The sequence below is a fragment of the Caloenas nicobarica genome, chromosome 1 (genome assembly GCF_036013445.1).
Source record: "Caloenas nicobarica isolate bCalNic1 chromosome 1, bCalNic1.hap1, whole genome shotgun sequence".
NCBI classification, from domain to species: Eukaryota; Metazoa; Chordata; class Aves; order Columbiformes; family Columbidae; genus Caloenas; species Caloenas nicobarica.
In genome coordinates, this window is record NC_088245.1 from 40,778,228 (window position 1) to 40,793,877 (window position 15,650).

General features: G+C 44.4%; 1 protein-coding gene across 3 annotated transcripts; it reads left to right on the forward strand.

Moving 5' to 3' along the window:
- Positions 1–555: 555 nt before the first annotated feature.
- Positions 556–14,444, forward strand: GRAP2 (GRB2 related adaptor protein 2). Of its 3 annotated transcripts, XM_065652632.1 has the most exons (8): positions 571–648; positions 3,545–3,636; positions 5,972–6,091; positions 7,836–8,004; positions 8,352–8,354; positions 9,640–9,771; positions 11,955–12,074; positions 14,265–14,444. In XM_065652632.1, exons 1-8 carry the CDS (start codon positions 571–573, stop codon positions 14,442–14,444), a joined length of 894 nt encoding a protein of 297 aa, XP_065508704.1. The 3 variants fall into 3 exon arrangements, with proteins under 3 accessions (XP_065508696.1, XP_065508704.1, XP_065508716.1); XM_065652624.1 differs by lacking the exon at positions 8,352–8,354 and having other exon boundaries at positions 556–648; XM_065652644.1 differs by lacking the exons at positions 8,352–8,354; positions 9,640–9,771; positions 11,955–12,074.
- The last annotated feature ends 1,206 nt before the right edge of the window (positions 14,445–15,650 follow it).

Genomic DNA, 15,650 nt, shown 5'->3' on the forward strand with positions numbered 1-15,650 from the left:
TGAAAGTTGCAGTCACCCATGCTAAGCCATCACAGAGAAAAGTCTCTTTCAACCTTCAGTGTTGTGGCCCCTGTCCAAGAAAAAATTATATTTATTGCAGGCTGTCCATTTTGTCCGCAGTTTGTCTCACTGTGTATCTCAAGAGTAAGTCACTGCAGAGGGTAAATGCATTCTTCTGTTGTATGGCTTGCTTTATTGGGCACTGTGACATAGTGGTGGTTGGTCTATACAGAATGTTTTTCCCTGCCACCAGTTTATTTGGGTGATGTGTGCGAGCTTCTCCATGAGATTGCTGCAGAGAAAGAGATCTGCTGGAATGAGCGTACACAATTGGTTGTTTGAACCACTGACTTGAGCTATTATAACCTCTTGGCCATTTCATCTCATGTACCTGCTGTCTTTTGATGTCTAGTAACTAATGTCTAGCAATGGTTGTTGCGTGCTTATCCACGTACAAATCACAGCATTGCCTATAAGCTTTCTAGAGGCTAGACTCAGCAGTCCCAGCAGCTCATATATGTTGACAAGTTTATATTTCCTTCCAGCTTTGCTCTGCCACCAAGACACAGTATGGAAGCCATCGCCAAATTTGATTTCAATGCTTCTGGAGAGGATGAGTTGAGCTTCCAGGCTGGGGATATGCTGAAGGTAAGTACAGCCCCAGGCTTGACTAAACGGCATTTCTGAGAGTGCTGCCGGATCTTTCTATGCTTCTATTTGCCTTGACAAAACAGATAAACGCAGATGTCTATAAAATGGGATATAAAAGCAGGATACTCATCTCCCATAGAGCTTGCTATAAGTCAACCAACAATTCCCAGGTCGTTTGAGTCTGTGTCCATTCCACTTGATTTTCAGTCCCTAAACTATGAATTCAGTTGCCCTACAGTCCTCCAATAGTCAGCAGGAAAGGGTAAGTATCTTTGCTGGGGCAGAGATCCAGTTCTTTGGTGGACAGATTTTGAGGGTCCTGTCTGTTTTCATTGACTATATAGGTAGTCTCGGATGACTACCTTTAGGATGACTATGTCTAAAGGCAGGCAGGATGAGTGTGGTTCAGAGAGATTGCTGTCTTCCTTATTTCCAACTCTTAAACTGTCTAAGAATAGTTATCGTGCCTTATAGAACTTATATCTAACTTTTCACTGTAATTACTGTTTGTTGCCGCAAGGGATTCAGGCGATTGCAAATAGAAGAGGAAAAGTCCATGAGACAGTCTGTTACAGACATAAGGAAAGAGTTTAAGCAGTCCTGGGCTAATAATGTTGTATAGTATAAGACCTCTTTAAGACCTTAATTCCTCCATTGTCCAAAGGGGTGTTGTACAACAATAGAATCTAACCCCTTGTTCAGCCAGCGAGTCTTGACTACCTCCCTGTACAATCACAGCTGTTCCAGTTAGTAGCCAGATATTGGGTCTCAGCCTTGTCACTGCCATTTTTTATGTTATTGCCCTTTTAATTCTCGAAGCTTAGAAAAGTTGATGGCATCCAGAACTCATTAAGATCAAAGACCAGGTTTTTCCACACAGCTGTAAGAAATGTTCCGGAGAAATCACTGCCTCTCTTCAGCGTAGACGAACAATTTCATTCCTAATTCCTCCTTAGGTCAAGAGTAGTCCCCATGTACCTACTGTCTCATGATCTTCACCTGATATTTTCTTCCTCAAGAGACTGTGGTTTCATCAAGTCCCTGGCTGGGGTGATGGTGTTGGCCAGATCACTTTTTCTTCTGTTCCTCAGTTTTCCTTCCTGTAAAATCATTATAAGATAGAGCTTCCTTTCAAAGTGTATTGGAAGCTACTGATGAGAAGTGTGAAATACCAGTACACATCGATATAATTACTAGTTGTCACAGAGGCATCACTGCCATAAAAGTCAGACTGCCTCTTGCTTTAACGTTCTGGAGGTAAACAAGATAACACCTTAGCCGCTCAAGCAATAGTAACAGTAAATTAGCCTGAGTAACATCTCTCCTTCTGGCATATGCACACATTCATTCATACCCCATCATGAGCCCCATCCTGCCGCCTGTACAACCTGCTGGCTGTCTTTTCTGATTTTTGAAGGAGATAAGATGAACAGTATTGATGTAGAGATTAGAAAACAGGAAACATGAGGCCCTCAACCAGCAGTGACAGGAGGAAATCCACCCTCTCACCCACCCCACATCCTTTTTTGAGAGGATGACACACTGAGAGAAACCTGCCAGCCTTGCACTGAGAACCAGCAGGTGGGTCTTTCTGGAAACCTTGCTGCCAACAGAGCAGGGCCTGAGCACAAGCAGGGAGTAGCTATCGCACCCTTTGGTTGGCCACAGCAGCAAAAGAGATATTAATCTGGCACTGAGGGATGGGGGAAGCAGTGACTCTGCAAGCAGGGAACTCCACAGCTTTCTATTCCCCAACCGTTCTGTATCCAAATGCATAAAACAGGCCTATATGGCAGGCAAGGCAATGGAGAATCGGCTCCAGAGACAGTAACATCCTGTTGCCAACACCAAGCAGATAGAATGTGTGTTAGGCTCCCAAAAACATGAGATTGGCTTACAAAACAAGTATTGTTAACAATAGATTTTAAATTAAGCCTTTTCCACTTGCTTTCTCCTTTCATGGCTTGTGCTTTCAGGCTCCTGTCCAAAACCAGAGAGAAGAGCAACATGTTCTACTTTATAAAGCAGAATTCTGTCCTGGGAATTGGAATGTCAAACAAAACACCGAAGACCACAACATTTGCAGTAAAATCACAATGTGGTTCTATCCCTGTCCTCTTTCCTCTAGCTTAGGGCTATATCAGGGACCATCAGCCAGTGAGCAGTGATTTTGAGCAGTCCCTGGTCAGCAGCACAGTCCCTAAGGACCATTACTGTCAATATTAATGTTAGCACGCTTGAAGCTTCTCCAGTGTGCACTGTGGGCTGGCGTCCTGTTATCCTACAATCTCTTAAGTATAATAGTGGCTTTAAAATACTTTTTGCCTCTTCCTTTTATGTACCTTAGCAAAGCTCAGGGTAGTGGAATACTTAACCCACTATGAAATCTCTTGCAAAATGACATGTGAAAGCAAATGGTAACATCTGTGCAGTTATAACGCGCACACACACAGATAAGCTGTATATTCCTCCGTACCCATACATACCAGAGGAGTTTTCACAGATTTTTTTTTCTTCTCTTGTGAAACTGAGATGCTCTAGTACCAGCTATTAAAAGCAGCACAGAAAACTCCTTAAACCCTTATTAAGTCCTTCAGAGCTGAATTTCTTCATTTCATAGACATCAGAGACATGGAGATGGCATCCCCAGCCACCTGGACAGGCATTCAGATGAAGGGATAAAGTTAACAATCAGTCCCCGTAATTCTACTTGGCCTTCTTTATGGCTTTGCTCCAAAGTGGTCATCAGCCACTAACCTTGCTGCATGATGGGTGGGAAGTAGAGCATCTGTGTAGTTCTCTTCTTACAAGAAATTTGAGGGGTTTGCCAGAATCTTGGTTACTTTTGCCTTTCTCAGGAGACACGTTCATTCTATCTATCTCTCCACTGCAGGTTTTGAGCTCCCAGGAAGATTGGTACAAGGCTGAGCTCCGGAGTCAAGAGGGCTACGTTCCTAAGAACTTCATTGATTTTCACGTTCCCTCGTAAGTGTCACGGAAATTGTGTGCACCACCCTTGCACATTTTCACAGAGTGCTGTTAAGACAGCACAACAGAGGAAGCACTAGTTATAACATGCTATGATTTAAGGCTGGCAAGGATTGCCATAACGCTATATGCAGTTCTGCCAGAGCACCTTATTTCTAGCCTGAAGCATCCTCTGTTCTGTCAGAGCTGAATTGTTCTCAGTGCTCTCCATCACTCCCAAGTGTCTTTGTTATTGCTGCTCAGGGGGATGTCACTGGGATGTGGCAGGAACTGCATTTAGTTCTCCTCGGACAGAAGGAGAATAGGTATGATGCGAAGTCTTGGCAACAGAGACTGAGCACAAGAGGAAGAGCAAGAGATCTCTCTGAAACTTAATTACAAAAAAATGTAATGTCCCCCACCACCACCCCGCTCGACTCTTGAGGACAAAAACTCCCTTTTCCCCACCCTGCCATCCGCATTCCCTCCCCCCAGAGAAGTGGGTGTGAGTTTCCCTCGATACACTAGAGGTCAGTGCGGTGCTACGAGAAACGTGACAGCTGGTGTTACTCGTGGGTTGACAGAAAGATAGACCAGACATGCCACCCTGCTCCCACACACATGCACATACCCCCACCACATACACGCACCCTTCTCCACGTTTCGTGACTGCACAGTCAAACACAGATCTGTGAGAGGACAAGCGTACGTCCCTTCATTCTTCTCTTACCTTTGAGTAGGTGACATTGCATTTCCAGAAGGGATTGGTAGGTGTTTCAATGCATGCTAAATGTGCTCTCCGGCCCTGTGCTATAAATATGACAACACGTGGCATTTTTACAACCTTTTCCTTTCAGATGGCAGAAGTGCTCCCTGAAGCCCCTCTGATTGTCCCCTTTTGAAAACGTGCTGCAGCACTTAAGGAACAAACAGGCAGAGCAGGCACCAAGTCCAGTACTGCAGGCTGTAACACACTGGTGCCCTGAGCAGGCAAACTGGGAGTGTACAGGGATTTTGAGGGTACAAATAAGTGCCACTGTTCTCTTTGGCGGTGGCGCTTTCCCGCCTTTTTGGACCTAAGCCAGCCTGCTTGTTTGAGCTGAAGGACATTATTAGTTTGCTGTGCAAATATGGGCTTGTGCTTTCGAGCCTCAGGGGCATGCAATCTCCCAGTCAGTTGTTCTCGTTTGCTCTTTCACAGAGCTGTGGCATCTCACAGGGACACTAGTGACTTCTTTTTTCACACATGTTTTTCTCATTATGCTTTCACTGTGCAAGAGCTGTGAAGAAATATTTTCACTTTGATGCTTTTCGACGACTAGCAGGTCTGCACTTTGAAGCAGTTCAGGCCAGATGCTAGAACCAGACATAAGGAAGAAAGCTGTCTCCTATTTTTGATGGGCTGTTTTTTTTCCCCATCTTTGTCTTGTCGAGTAATCATTGAGACTGGTTATCAATGCTGATTAAAGTCTGATTTCCCTTTGCTAATGATACGTAGGTAAACTGTGATGATAGTAAGGAGAAGCATAATGAAACTCAAAAGTGGAAAGTACAGAGCTTGTGAAACTATCAGTCCTTAATTTTAATGCAATGCAGGCAATTAAGCATTACATAAAAGCAGAACACTGCAGATTATAGATCTTATTAGCTGTAGAGTTGACATATATAAGTGTCATGATTATTTTTTTCTCTACTGAAAAATTCCTATTGACATGGTATTATTTTACTGTTTATGATGACTTTCTCATTATTTGTCCAGTGCCTTATACTATCATTTGTTATGCTTGACTAAATTTACATAAGTGTGCTTATGTATTCTGTGTTTCTGGGATTTTGTGGTATTATAACTCTTGCAGGAACCAATTTATTAGTACTAAAACTTTCATGGCTTGCTTCTGCTAAAAATTTATGTGTGACTTTTGCAATATATCCATCAAAGCCCAGTAATTTTCAATCAGTTTAACAAAAGCAATTTTATATATATGTCTGAGAATTATGTATGTATACGTATAACATACACATTTGTAATTTAAAATTTCTTTGACTAACACCTTAGTGTACTGTGCCTGTAATTACAGTTTCAGCTGTGTTGCTTCTTAACAGGCCAGAGCTTACATTGTTTTCTTTGCATCTATGTGTTTTTACTGCTCAAAGAAAATGGTCTGAACCCGTCAAGACCCTGTAACTTAGCATGTACGTGGCCACTGGGAATAGTCATGTGGGCTCTTGTGATCCTTTTGTTTTGTCTTTCCTCCACCCTGCTTATTCACGTTCTCCCTACCTTCAGCTTTTTTGTTCCTCACCTTAATTCACGCCCCTTATTCATGTCTCCATGATTTTTCACATTTGGCAGCTGGTTTGATGAAAGGATATCCCGCCACGAAGCAGAGAACACCCTCATGAGCAAAGGAGTTGGCTCCTTCATTGTTCGAGCCAGTCAGAACTCTCATGGTGACTTCTCCATCTCTGTCAGGTATCTGCTTCTGATGGCATTTTCCTGCTTCTCTTCCTGTTTAGTGGTGTCCGTAGTCTCCTCTTGGCAGGATTCCTAATGTGATGAAGCTTCTTGGGAAGTTTTCATGCTGCCAGTCACTGGCAATGCTGCTGTGTTGTGAATGAGAACAAATTAGGCATCTGATTCTCAAATGTTTCTGCCCCCTTTCAAGTGACACAGTGAATGCCCCATTCCCAAGCTGCATCCCCAGGTGACCTGCTTCTCTGAAAGAGCTGCAGCAAAGCAGTGATACATGGGACGTCTCCCACAGCGCAAAACATGTGTCTTGCATTTGTTTTAATTCCCTGACAGCTCTGGTTACTGAATCCAAGAATTCCACTACCATCCATGACTATTACATTGTTAACTTATTTCCCACAGGTCACTAAACAGCCATTGGACAGGAATGGCTTTTAGTTCCTTGCAGCCCAGCTGCATTTCAGCAACTTATTGTAGCCCAACTCTTCTCAGAGTGTTTTCTTTAAAGCAGAGGTCTTAAATAATGGTTGGTTTCCCAATTTTCAGTCAAACAATTGATAACTAGTTTCAAATTAGAGTCGTGGGTAGCAATGAAAAGACATGTGCGCGCTTTCTGATTCATGGAGCTCCAAAAGTATCTGGCAGGAATTCAGGAAAACATTCTGTTACATCTACACCAATAAACACCAATAAACTAAGTACAGTCAGACTCTTTCTCTGGCCCTGAGATCAAGCGACATGGCAGAGTTCAGATCCGTATAGCTAAACCCTCTTCACCCCACGGAACAGAACAGCTGTATTCAAGCACCTCACTGCAAACAGTTCCTGGTCCACTCTGTCCCCCAAACCATGGCCCAGCACTACCTAGTGAAGGGCTTTTTGGTTTAGACCAAAACTATCCTAACACTTCAGCAGCTTGTGTGACTGTAGGAGTCCAGGGTAGCACTCAGTCTCTGCCTGGTCCTCGTTTAGTTTATTTCTGCAGATGTAGCCACTGAGATGAGTAGTTTGAGTTCCTAGAGTTGCACAGAGCAAGGAGGTGGGAACCAAAACCAGACCACATCTGGTGCAAAGAGGAATTGCCCAAATCAGACCAGGGGTAAGAGGAGGGGAGTTGTGGGGGGAAAGCAGGGGCAGAAGGTTGAAACTGTTAATTTGGCTCGGAACAGCAACTAATAATTCCTTCTTTTTTTTTTTTTTTTTCCTTTTGGGTAGGGCGAATGACCAGTAGTAATAGTATTACACTAGATGTTATGCAATAATAAAACTCAGCGTGTTGTTTCCTGTGACTATGTCTGCACGTAGTGATGCACATGGTTTGAAAAGGTATAATACATCACATATAGTTAATGCAGAGTGGATGTTAACACGAACCTGAAGAGGCTAGTAGGCAGACTACAACTGCACCTTTGTCTCCTGTACAAAGTACGGAATAAAGCTATTAGCTGATTGTGGCCCTGAAAGCTTCTCTGGCCTTTTATTTCAAAGGAAAGGCTTTAAAACCCCGTGCTTTGTTCTGATAGTGCTTTGTGACTGGGCAGCCCTGCAGCACTCCGTGTTTGTAAGTTGATGAGTCTTTTGAAATACAGAGCTGCATCTAAGTCCAGGACTGCCATTGCTTTACTTTCCAGAAATCTAGATTTGGCCAAGCCAGAAACTTCGATACCCTTCTGGAAAAGACTTTTTCAAAAAAGATAAAAGTGCAATCTGGTTGATGATTTCTTACTTTTCCGATTGGATCCAGGCATGAAGATGATGTGCAACACTTCAAAGTGATGAGGGATTCAAAGGGTAACTATTACTTGTGGACAGAGAAATTCCACTCGCTAAACAAGCTGGTGGATTACTACAAGACAACTTCCATCTCCAGGCAGAAGCAGATCTTCCTGAGGGAAAACAGCCAAGAAGATAAGGTAAACATGAACTATCCTTAGGAGTTTCTGAGTAAGAAACCTTTCTGAGCAAGGAATTCAGCCCATAATAATGTCTCAGGGTAGTGGGGGTAGAGTCTGTCCGTGGAAACCAAATCACACCACCACACTGCTGGACCCTGCAACATAGGTTTTTAGTGGATTCAGTGGTATGTACAGTTAAATGAGCAGAATTTTCTGATTCTGTTTTGGATAGCAATAGGCAGTGCTGCAAATCTGCATAGAGGTGCTTTGCTAAAGCTGTGCTAAGGCCCCAGAGCTGAAATTATGCCTTACACATCCCAGGGGAGCAGGATTTACCCTATTGAAATGCCTAGATTTCATAAGAGCAGGTACACAGCTGGCTGGTAGGTTGTGTCTGAGCAGAATTTGAGTCTGATTTCCTAGTATCCAGAGTGCAGCTGTTATTGCAGTTGAAAGTTTGTCTGCTCAGAAGAATCATTCATCTTCTGTTACTGAGCGAACACAGTAAGGAGTGTGGAGGACCTGAGGGCAGAACCTGGAGCAGTGGCTGGCAGGAACTGAAAAGTGTTGCTAAGAACATAGCTGATATGGGAACAAGCCGTGCATTCAGGGAAGATGTAGTGGATGTTCGAGAAGGCAGGGAAATCCCAGTCCAATGAATACCTGGTTTTGTGCCAGGGAAACAAGCAAATGACATAGTAAATACTGCTATGCATTGCATACACAGTACTGGGAGTGAACGTGCCCGGTCACCCCAGTAACCAAGGTCCTGCTTTATTGGGAAGTGGATTCTGGTATTAAATTACCAGGATGTGCAGGTAGAGGCAAGGCAGAAAGTACATGACGTGCTCACTGCAGCAGTAAAGTTTTATAGGCTGCATGTGGGTCGTTCTTCCTGGCTGCAAAAGAGAGATGATTTATTTTTCATTCTGAAGAAGGGGGTTTTGTTATTGTCTCCTTCTAGACCACTTACACAGAGCTTTAAAAATGCATCAGTAAGGTATAAATAGAGGCTATGGTACCCATGAGAGAGAGATCGCAGCGAAGAACTGTCTGGGGAAGGAGAAAGGAAGACTGTATGCATGTATATCAGTAAAAAAACCTGTTTGGGCTGACTGTGAGCAGGAAAGGAAAGAGCTTTTGCTCCAAGATGCAGACAGGCAAATGAAAGAAAGGAGTCAAGTTTGCTTTGGCAAACACTCTGTACATTTGTTATGGTGATGGGCTCAGCAGGGTATGTTTAGCACTCGTCACAGTGGGGTTTCTGTTCACAATTCAGATTTCTAGATGCTACAGCCATAGGATAAAATGATAGTAATATACAGATTTCAGTGCAGAGACAAATGAAGTCTAAGGGCAGTATTTCCAAAAAAAACTTGGCTCCTGTGCCGGTCCTTACATCAGTGGCCACCTTTTCAGCCCAGCACCTCCCATTACTACCCACTCTTCAGGTGGGGAATGGCTATGACAAAGATCTAAAATATGGGATTCCTGATTTGTCCTTCTGTTCAGAGGGGCAGGATCTTTCCTTTGGAAGAGCCTTCAAGGTAGAAGGTAGTGGTAGTGATCACTGTGCAATGATTGCCAAGGTTCAGTCAAGGATGTGGTGGGAAACAAAACCTGACCTCACTTTTGTGATCTTTCTTCCATCAGGAGAGGCGTGGTGGCAGCCTGGAACGGATGGGCCGGGAAGGATTCCGCCTGGGTGGAGCAGCTGGAGAAGATCACTCTTATCTATCCAAGAGATATATAGAGCATCCTATCCCCATACTGCAGCAGCAGCAGGTACTACCAGGAATGAGGGACTGGGACGTCAATCCCAGGCACATGAAACATTGGCCTTAATTTCCTGGTAGCGAGTAAACAGTCACTTTGTCAAAAATCTGCCACCCTGAACCTGCTTTAGGAAGCGGAGTCAGTTAGGTCTTTGTATGGGAGTAGCAGTGATGATGGCGTTGGCCTGCAGAGCTCTTCCAATGTGTAATAAATTTTTGGGCTTTTATTTAGTTCTGTGATCCATGACTGATTGACAAACTGGCAAAATATAGATGTCAGTGTACAGTGGTCCTTTCCCTAGGAACTTGGGAGTACTCCTAGGGAGTTTAGGGGGGCTTCTTCCCAAAAACTGGAAAACAAGGAATGGTGTCATATTCTTGCTTTGTTTAGGAAGAGACACAAAGTATCATCCAGTGAGAGTGCAGAAAAACACTCTCAAATCTTTCACAAACACACATACATGGTTTCAGGAACTATTCTCTAGTTGGCAGGACAAATGAACCCTTGCTGCCTGTTTCTTTTTTCTGAGTTATGCTACTGACATTCAGCACCACAAAACACATCACAGGGATGAGAAATGTCTATGGTAACCCTGTGAGAGTTTAGTTTCCTTATAACATTCCTTGTCCTCTTCCCTGTTCTGGGCCCTCTCTGCACTCTTTCATCATGCTGCATCCCTGATGTGTGTGAGGTTTCTTTACTCCTTTGCTTGCATAGGAATGGAGAGGACAACAGCAGTACCTGGTGCTGTCTTCAAAGTTCTTCCTGATTAATTTTGGAGGAAATAGTTTTTCTGAGGTTGACTCATGTCTCTAGGTAGAGACAGTGTAGCATCATCCAAGGAGAGGACTTGTCCTACTGAAGGGAAGAAATACAAAACCACGTCCCTTAAGGCATGAGAGCTCCCACATAGCAAGGCCAGGGACTATCGTGAAATGTCTGGTCTCTCATCGGACAAGCAGTGTTGCCTGTCAGGGGACTTCTGATGGGATAATACAGCTTCTGACAAAGCTGAGGGCCTGGACTCTTTGGAGTATAGTCTGTGCATGAGTCACATTTGATATGGAGCAGAAACACTCACAGGAGTGAAGTATCCATGTAGTAAGCCTTGCAGCTGCAAAGTCAGAGTGAGTTCAGTCACTTTCTGGCAGGGACAGGTGACATGCAAGTTGTGCTTCAGTCTCAGGCAGCCTCAGCAGCCTTTTAGGCTGACAAGGGAGCAAATGAGGCCAAGGGAGTTTTTGGAAGAGTGGGTGCAAGAAAGGAAGCAGCAAGAAGGAGAGGACGAAAGCTGTTTACAAGCAACAGCAAGCACAAGTTGTTGTTCTTCATCCCCTCTGTTGACACAGCTGATCAGACCCTGTGTCACTGAAGCACTGCTGCAACCTGAGCTAACACGATAACAGATTCTGTTACACCGTTATCATAAAAAAAAAGCTTAGTGCATGCACTAAGGGCCTGGAGGGTTGAAGACATTCAGCGACACTCAGCTGTGGAGACAAAAGAGAACTTGCTCCCTAGATGTTGCCTGCTTCCTGTCTCCATCTGCCTGGGCTGATCTGTGTTGATATGACTTCAGATGTGTGGTCATATGGTTTCTTTTCTTTGAACCTGATTTTGTCTCTTTCTTCTGTGGTTAATTGGGCTACTGGATTCTCAGGCTTGCTCCCTGTACTTTATAGCATGGAGCAGCCCAAAAAAAAGTAAAGTAGTGAGTCCTCAGATACACAGTCAGCTGCATCAGCATCGCTGCCATTCCACCAGCATATGGAAGAGAGAAAGAGCAAGGAGTGAGCAGGACGGGGCATAATCACTCCAAACTGGTAAAAGTCCCCTTGGCAAGCATGGCTTTTCACTTGTGAGTTACAAAAACTTTAGGCTTTCTCCAAAAGTCTCAGAGGCCAAAAAAAACCCCCTCTCTGACCACTTCTCCCAGCAGCTGTGCAACACAGCTGAGGACAGTCAACTTCCAACTTCTAAGAAGAAAAATCCAAACCACAACAGTCTAAGGTGACTTCTCCCATGAGGGACATTGCTTGCAGGACTGCAGCACAAGGCCTGTATCAGAAACAGACATCCAAGATATTTACTGAGAATTGGACTCTGACTCCCTGGCCACCATTGATTCTTAAAGCCCCTCATTTATACGTTTCAACATATACATGAGTTTTCTCTTGCTATTTTCTTTCTAGGACAGGTATAGTGGGAGTCTGGACAGGAGAGGTGGGCTGCATGGACTAAGGGATCATGGCCAAGGAAGTGCAGCAGCCATGCAACGGAGACACACAGACCCAGTGTACCAGCAGACACCGGTAGGTGCGATATACCTGGAAGACCCCATCTGCCCAAATCACTGAGTCCCGTAGCAGTGGCCAAGCAGTCTGGGCAATGTCACATGCACAGAGGTTGCATGAGTAATAATGTATTAAGCCTGTCAGGATATATCTTAGAAGATGTTTCTGAGTCTCACGACTCTATCTCAGCCATTTGAATCTGTTTCTGGGGCACTCTGAGGGTAGGACTATGGTGTTACATGAGCATAGTTCTAGGACAGCTCTCTCTTAAGGCCCAGTCTTAGTTAACATGCAGACTTAGTAGAAGAGGGAACTTAGTGTGAGCTCAACAAAATGGGCATCTATGAATGAGCCCAAGCTCACCCGTGGGTTTCAATCAAGCATGGGTCCTGTCCAGCAGGAGACATTTCTGAAAACTTAATGATCTTTCCTAGAAGGGCTTCATGTTCACCAGTGCAAGGGACTATTGAGTATCTTTCCCACCACAGCCAGGCCCTCCTAAGCACAGAAGCTAGATGTACAATACTCTCTCTAAGTCCTATAGAGAGTTGCTTCATGATACTATGCCATGCTGCAGCGCTCCTTCTGTCTCTGAGTACACTCATTGTCACACTGTCTCTTCCAGTACTTTTTGCTTCAGTCCTGAGAAGACCTGTCATCACTCAGTTCTACTTGTCTGCACCTGGCACATCCTCTCAGACCTGCTATGCCATCAAAGTGGAACTCACCTCTCTGTCACTCTTATCTGTCAGAGCCTCTTAGCACAGTGGATGTGGGCGTGATCCAGATATGTCTCTGCAGACGTCTCAGACTGCTCCTCTACCTGGATCCATACCTGGCAGTTTACCTTAAGTAACCACCTGCTCTGCAAATTCCCACTTTGTGAATGCTTGCACAGAGCATGGTGTCTTTCTCTGCTTCAGCCCATGATTCCAGTGCCAACTTCAAAATATTTCTCCATCAGTTTTTAGAAGTGTGATCTGAGCCATGTTCCTCTTCCCTGAGGAAATGTACAGTTTAGCCCAGAACAACCAGAGAACCTAGATCCAAGCAGAGAAGGGAAGGACAGCAGACATTTCTCAAGTGTGAGAGAAAGAGGACAGATTGGATTAGGAAATTCGGAATAAACTGGGAAACAAGGACATGTCCTCTTTTGGCAAAAGCCCCAGAACTTTATTAAAATCCAGCTCAAAATACAATGGGTTGTATCCCTCAGAGGCTGTGGCAATGAATAACAACATGCCCTTGCCTGCCACACCAAATCAGTGATCTAGAAGCCATAAATCCAATTATAGGAAGGTCTATATGTCCAGCCAAATAACTAGGAGCCACATCTAAGCCGGGCCCTAAATGGAAGATTTAGCAAAAGTTAGTCGGTCTTCAAACAGATCTCTTCATCTGTGCCTGCAAAATATACCTCCCAAATTGTCCGTGTCCCATGGTGTGGGTGTCAGAAATTTCCCAGAAAAGAAGTCCATGCTATGTCCTTTAAAATCTGATTTCTAGTCCAAATGGGAGATTGACTGCAATGTCTCTTACAATCAATTTCTCACAAGAAAAAAACCTGACCATAGTGCTCATTGAAGTGCAAACCCAAAATAAACTGATATACCCAAATGGTTCCTAAATCCCTTTGATCTCAGGGGACTGACCTTGGAGAGAGTCCACTATGCCCCAGAAGTGCCTGAAATAGCAAGTATCATCCTTTACAATGTTCACTAGACTCTCCTGTGTGCTGGCTCTCTTGGTGTACCCCTCATAGTCCTCTGCTGGCCAAGGACACATTCCTATATCCATGCCAGCACCAGCTCACCTCCCTGGAGCCATTCACTTACAGCGTACAGCACAGCAGGACTCAGGCAGGAGCTCTTCTCTGTGCTCCTATGACTGGCTTCAAACATGGCTACCACAGCGGAGGAGGCAGAGCCATGTGAACAGTATTTCCTGAGGACCTACTCTCAGTCTGACTTTCCACCTTATGGTGCGAATACCCATAAATATACTGAGGCTACTGAGAACCCAAGCACCATCCCTTGGGGTCCTTCCTTCCTGGCATCTTGGCCACTTCCTGGTTAAAATTGCAAGATGGTCTCAATTTCAGCATTGCTTGTTTTCTCTTAGTGAACAAGTGTACTGAGGCATAAGAGGGGTGACGGGAGGATGACTGTTAAGAGTTCTGGCTCATTATTCTCTGTATCTCCTTTCCAGCGAACACTATGGGTCCGTGCCTTGTACGACTTTGATGCTATGGAGCACGACGAGCTGGGCTTCCGTAGTGGAGACATCTTAGAGGTTCTGGACAGCTCCAACCCATCATGGTGGAAAGGACGTCTGCGTGGGGAACTGGGTCTCTTCCCTGCCAACTATGTCACACCAGTGCACCTGTGAGGGCACAGTATGCGCCAGAGGGCCATGTTGGACCTGCTCTTCTGACATGACAGGGAGAAAGAGGGGAGTGCATCTTCCCTTGCCCTCAGGACATACGGTGGTTTTGGTTTTGTCTTAATTTATTGGCAACTGATCTTTTGAAATGTTGGTATGAAAGGGAACCCTTTGAAGAGGAGAGGAATTTTTCCCTTATTTTTCACATCCGTGATGGAGCGGGAGCAAAAATCCTGGACTGTTCATTGAGACCTTGCTGAATCCTCCCTGTCCTTTCACTTCTTTGGCTAAGTATTGATAACTTCCTGGAATTAGGTTTGTTCTGTGGAAATGCACCTCAGACAAGTCAGGCTTCAGTATTCAAGTCACCCTACCCCTTCCTTTTGGATCTGGTAGCACTCATAGCCTCTTTGGGCTCCATTTCTCCTTTCTTTCAGAGGCAGGAGGAACACCCAGGTGAACTAAATGATCTTGGGTAATCACATTAATCCTTCAGATAGAGAAGGAAGATGAGGGGCCCTTAGGTTGAGGTGCAAGGCAACCCTGACTTTTTAAAATAGTTTCTGGCTTATGCCTCTAGTATTTTCTGTGGGTATGGACTGTATGGATATACCAGATGAGAAGGGAAAGGATCCTGTAAGCTTTGTACAAACAAAGCAGTGGTGAAGGTGTGGGAGTCTGAGAAGCTACTTTTCCTTGCTTATTCTGATAGTCCTGCTCCTCTTTCTGCACCCCGTAACAGCAACTTGTCCCATTTTCAAGCTGCTCTCTGAGATACCTACACTTCTGTTAGACATCCTGGTTAGAGCAGGTCAGGCCCTTCAGCTAAATTAATATCCACTGGATTGGATAACAATGAATATCCCTCACCAGTTCCTTTCGTAAAACTGAATTGGAGAGGGGCTGGAGAGAAGAGGTTTTTCTCGTTTGGGTGCAGAAGTTCTTTCCCTGAGAACATGGGGTGTTCACAATCACCGTGTACACAACTCTGACTTGCTAGTGGAATGCCTCATCCAACAGATTAAGCTGTTACTTTACAGTGTGCAGAGAATAAAGTCATGGCCATCAAACAGTCTGTTCTCTGTTCCAGTTTCTTTTGGATGAAATAATGTAAATTACTAGGTTTTCAAATCACAGCTGAGTGAATGCCCAGATGTGAAACAAATATACTGCAAATGCACATTAAAAATGATTCGAACCCTGTGAAGGAGA